The 5000-nt window shown below is 43.8% G+C and overlaps 1 protein-coding gene across 1 annotated transcript in view; it reads left to right on the forward strand.

The window, feature by feature from the left end:
• The window catches only part of LOC143040411 (synaptotagmin-17-like), a 49245-nt gene that overhangs the window by 17196 nt on the left and 27049 nt on the right, over positions 1 to 5000 (forward strand). Inside the window, exons 3-5 of the mRNA XM_076211468.1 lie at positions 666 to 791; positions 2843 to 3034; positions 4890 to 5000. The exon at positions 4890 to 5000 is cut by the window's right edge and continues 15 nt beyond it. Coding sequence (XP_076067583.1) covers positions 666 to 791; positions 2843 to 3034; positions 4890 to 5000 — 429 coding nt within the window. The remainder of the gene's footprint in view (positions 1 to 665; positions 792 to 2842; positions 3035 to 4889) is intronic.

The following is a 5000-nucleotide window of genomic DNA, read 5'->3' on the forward strand; positions in this document are numbered from 1 at the left end:
ACATGATAACAGGATCAGGGGACATTCGCGCTTTCAGAGGATTTAATCAAATCCCATATATTTGTATTGCCAAATCAAAGCCCTAACAACACTTTTTACGTATGTATCTGTTTGTTGATTTAGGTGTTTATTCATGTATTTATTTATTCATTTATTCATGTGTATATCTTTTTATTTATCTATTTATCTATATTGATTTGTTGAATTGATTTACTTATTTCTGTCTATTTCTATTCACGTTGATTTGTTTATTTTATTTATTCATTCGTTTATCTATTTATTGATTTGTTTTTTTGTTCTCCTTCCAGTACTCAGGCCTGAGTGTATCTATTTTTTTTATTTATCTATTTATCTATATTGATTTGTTGACTTGATTTACTTATTTCTGTCTATTCTTATCCATGTTTGCAAATAAATCACTTGAACACGTAATCAGAAATATGCTGGTAACCACTTAAGAAAAAGAAACACAGAAATCCCAAGCGCTTTCGTGTAATTCACATCCTCAGGGGAGAATACAGACAAAAGTACAATACAAAGACAATATAAACGGAAAAGTGTAAACCTAGGAGAGGCAACAGGGCGTCTTATCCATGTTGATTTGTTTACTTTATTTATTTATTTGTTTATCTATTTATTTATTTGTTTCTTTGTTCTCCTTCCAGCACTCAGACTTGAGTGACACAGACTCCTTCTCATCCTCATCGCTTCTTCGTCAGCAGTCGGCCTCCTCCTCCCCATCCTCGTCCATCTCGTCCGTCAAAGACATCAAGGCCGACATCTATCACCAGGTACTCTACCTCTACAATGTGTTTTGTACATTTAGGTGGACATTATTAGAAGCTCTGTATGGTCGCGTTCATTACAGATCCCCAAGTTAATCAGTTTTCCATTTTCCGTGACTGTTTTTGGAACAGATCGAGCTTCGACACTCCAACATAAACACCACATACAGCCTTGCATGGACACGTTCACCACAGAGCCCCAAGTTAATCAGTTTTCCATTTTCTGTGACTGTATTTGGAACAGATCGAGCTTCGACACTCCAACATAAACACACATTAATGCAACCCCATCACCACATACAGCCTTGTGTGGACACGTTCACTACAGATCGCTAAGTTAATCAGTTTTCCATTTTCCATGACTTCATCTGGAACAGATCGAGCTTCGACCCTCGAACTCGATACTCTCTCGGAAGCTTCCAGTTCACAACAGATCCCCAAATTAATCAATTTTCAATTTTCCATGACCGCGTCTGGAACAGATCGAGCTTCGACCCTCGAACTCGACATCCTCTCGGAAGCTTCCAGTTTACTACAGATCCCCAAGTTAATCAGTTTTCCATTTTCTATGGTTGCATCTCGAACAGATCGAGCTTCGACGTTCGAACTCGATATCCTCTCGGAAGCTTCCAGTTCACTACAGATCCCCAAATTAATCAATTTTCCATTTTCCATGACCGCATCTGGAACAGATAGAGCTTCGACCCTCGAACTTGATATCCTCTCGGAAGCTTCCAGTTCACAACAGATCCCCAAATTAATCAGTTTTCCATTTTCCATGACTTCATCTGGAACAGATCGAGCTTCGACCCTCGAACTCGATATCTTCTCGGAAGCTTCCGGTTCACTACAGATCCCCAAGTTAATCAGTTTTCCATTTTCCATGACCGCATCTGGAACAGATCGAGCTTCGACCCTCGAACTTGATATCTTCTCGGAAGCTTCCAGTTCACTACAGATCCCTAAGTTAATCAGTTTCCCATTTTCCATGACTTCATCTGGAATAGATCAAGCTTCGACCCTCGAACTCGATATCCTCTCGGAAGCTTCCAGTTCACTACAGATCCCCAAATTAATCAATTTTCAATTTACCATGGTTGCATCTCGAACAGATCGAGCTTCGACCCTCGAACTCGATATCCTCTCGTAAGCTTCCGGTTCACTACAGATCCCCAAATTAATCAATTTTCAATTTTCCATGACCGCGTCTGGAACAGATCGAGCTTCGACCCTCGAACTCGATATCCTCTCGGAAGCTTCCAGTTCACTACAGATCCCCAAGTTAATCAGTTTTCCATTTTCTATGGTTGCATCTCGAACAGATCGAGCTTCGACGTTCGAAATCGATATCCTCTCGGAAGCTTCCAGTTCACTACAGATCCCCAAATTAATCAGTTTTCCATTTTCCATGACTGCATCTCGAACAGATCGAGCTTCGACCCTCGAACTCGATATCTTCTCGGAAGCTTCCAGTTCACTACAGATCCCTAAGTTAATCAGTTTCCCATTTTCCATGACCGCATCTGGAACAGATAGAGCTTCGACCCTCGAACTCGGTATTCTCTCGGAAGCTTCCGATTCACTACAGATCCCCAAGTTAATCAGTTTTCCATTTTCCATGACCGCATCTGGAACAGATCGAGCTTCGACCCTCGAACTCGATATCCTCTCGGAAGCTTCCGGTTCACTACAGATCCCCAAATTAATCAATTTTCAATTTTCCATGACTTCATCTCGAACAGATCGAGCTTTGACCCTCGAACTCGATATCCTCTCGGAAGCTTCCGGTTCACTACAGATCCCCAAATTAATCAGCTTTCCATTTTCCATGACTTCATCTCGAACAGATCGAGCTTCGACGCTCGAACTCGGTATTCTCTCGGAAGCTTCCGGTTCACTACAGATCCCCAAATTAATCAATTTTCAATTTTCCATGACCGCATCTGGAACAGATCGAGCTTCAACCCTCGAACTCGGTATTCTCTCGGAAGCTTCCGGTTCACTACAGATCCCCAAATTAATCAATTTTCCATTTTCCATGACTTCATCTCGAACAGATCGAGCTTCGACGCTCGAACTCGGTATCCTCTCGGAAGCTCCCGGTGATTGATGTTCGACCCATCGAGTTCTGGTCCGGAGTTCGGGGCGAAGGTGTCCAACCCCGCCTCCCCGTGCCTCCCAAGTCTCCCCGCTCGCCTCGTTCACCTCGATGGAATGACAGGAGAGCAGACTACGAAGCGTTCACTAAGGTAGTCTGGTCCCTTGACCAGAGTGCGGGGTGATCTAATAGAAGTGTTCAAGTGGATCAAAGGCTTTAACAAGGGTGATGCAAACAAGGTCATCATAATAAAACAACAGGGCAGGACTCGCAGTAATGGGTATAAACTGGACAAATTTAGATTTAAGAAGGAAATAGGCAAGAATTGGTTTACAAATAGGGTGGTCGATGAATGGAATAAACTTAGTAACCATGTAGTAAGCGCTGAAACTATCAGCTGTTTTAAAAAACGATTAGACAACTTTATGGATGGGGATGACAGGTGGTGATGGATACGGAGCTGCCTAGTGTAGGCCTTATGGTCTTTTGCAGTCTCCTTTATTTCTTATGTTCTTATGTAAAATGAGAGAGCAAGAGATAGGTATGGAAGGAGAGTGATTGTGAATAGACGATAAATTGGCCTGAAAGGGTTTCCTTGTCTTATCTATTTTCGCATGAGGGGACGATGAGGGAGGGTCGCCATGTGAATGAAGCAATGGGGATCTACTGTGGATGTACTGTGCCTTGCTGCATTGCTTCTGACCCAGGTGGTGGGCGGAGGGACAGGGATGCATATCTTGGCTGGTTACCTCTCTTGTAAGGAAGAAGCTGGCTTTTGGGGCATATAAATAGATAGTTTGGTCTTTGAGTATTGATCACTCCTGGAGTGAACAAAATTCGCGGTTAGCAGCGTTCAATTAGGTGGCTCTAGGAAACCCCAGGTGGTTTTATTTGGCTGAGATTAATTCACAGAATGAATGTTGTGGGTGAACATTCTCCATTGACTTCTTCAAATGGATTACTCAATATGCAAAGTTTGCATTCTTCCTTTATCTCTCTCTCTCTCTCTCTCTCTCTCTCTCTCTCTCTCTCTCTCTCTCTCTCTCTCTCTCTCTCTCTCTCTCTCTCTCTCTCTCTCTCTCTCTCTCTCTCTCTCTCTCTCTCTCTCTCTCTCTCTCTCTCTCTCTCTCTCTCTCTCTCTCTCTCTCTCTCTCTCTCTCCTCTCGCTCCCTCAATCCCTCTTTTTCATTCTCTCTCTCCCTCTTTCGCTCTCCCCTCTCTGTCAACCAACCTCTCTCCTGCAGTCGCTTACCCCAACCCATAGCCTCCCACTTAACCATGACCATCCACAGTTTGCATCTTCTTCTTCTTCTATGTCACCCTTGACCACCACAACTTCTTCTATGTCACCTTTGACCACCACAACTTCCTCTATGTCACCCTTGACCACCACAACTTCTTCTATGTCACCCTTGACCACCACAACTTCTTCTATGTCACACTTGATCACCACAACTTCCTCTATGTCACCCTTGACCACAACAACTTCTTCTATGTCACACTTGACCACCACAACTTCTTCAATGTCACCCTTGACCACCACAACTTCTTCTATGTCACCTTTGACCACCACAACTTCTCCTATGTCACCCTTGACCACCAAAGTTTGCAAATTCTTCCATGTCACCCTTGACCACCACAACTTCTCCTATGTCACCCTTGACCATCACAACTTCTCCTATATCACCCTTGATCACCACAACTTCTCCTTTGTCATCCTTAACCACCGCAACTTCTCCTATGTCACCCTTGATCACCACAACTTCTTCTATGTCACCTTTGACCACCACAACTTCTCCTATGTCACCCTTGACCGCCACAGTTTGCAAATTCTTCCATGTCACCCTTGACCACCACAACTTCTCCTATGTCACCCATGACCACCACAACTTCTTCTATGTCACCCTTGACCACCACAACTTCTTCTATGTCACCCTTGACCACTGGATTTTGCAATTTCTTCTATGTCGCCCACTTTGTCCTAAGATCGACCTTGTCGCCAACAGATCTTGCCACACCTTTATACGTCCACGTCCTCGTCTCTGGAGGAAGGGTCGGAGGAGGAAGGGGACCTTGGGCGAGTCCATCTCTCGCTTCACTATGACACCTCTGCAGCT

This window comes from Oratosquilla oratoria, chromosome 28, assembly GCF_046742065.1.
Source record: "Oratosquilla oratoria isolate Oo_2021 chromosome 28, ASM4674206v1, whole genome shotgun sequence".
Classification (NCBI taxonomy): Eukaryota; Metazoa; Arthropoda; class Malacostraca; order Stomatopoda; family Squillidae; genus Oratosquilla; species Oratosquilla oratoria.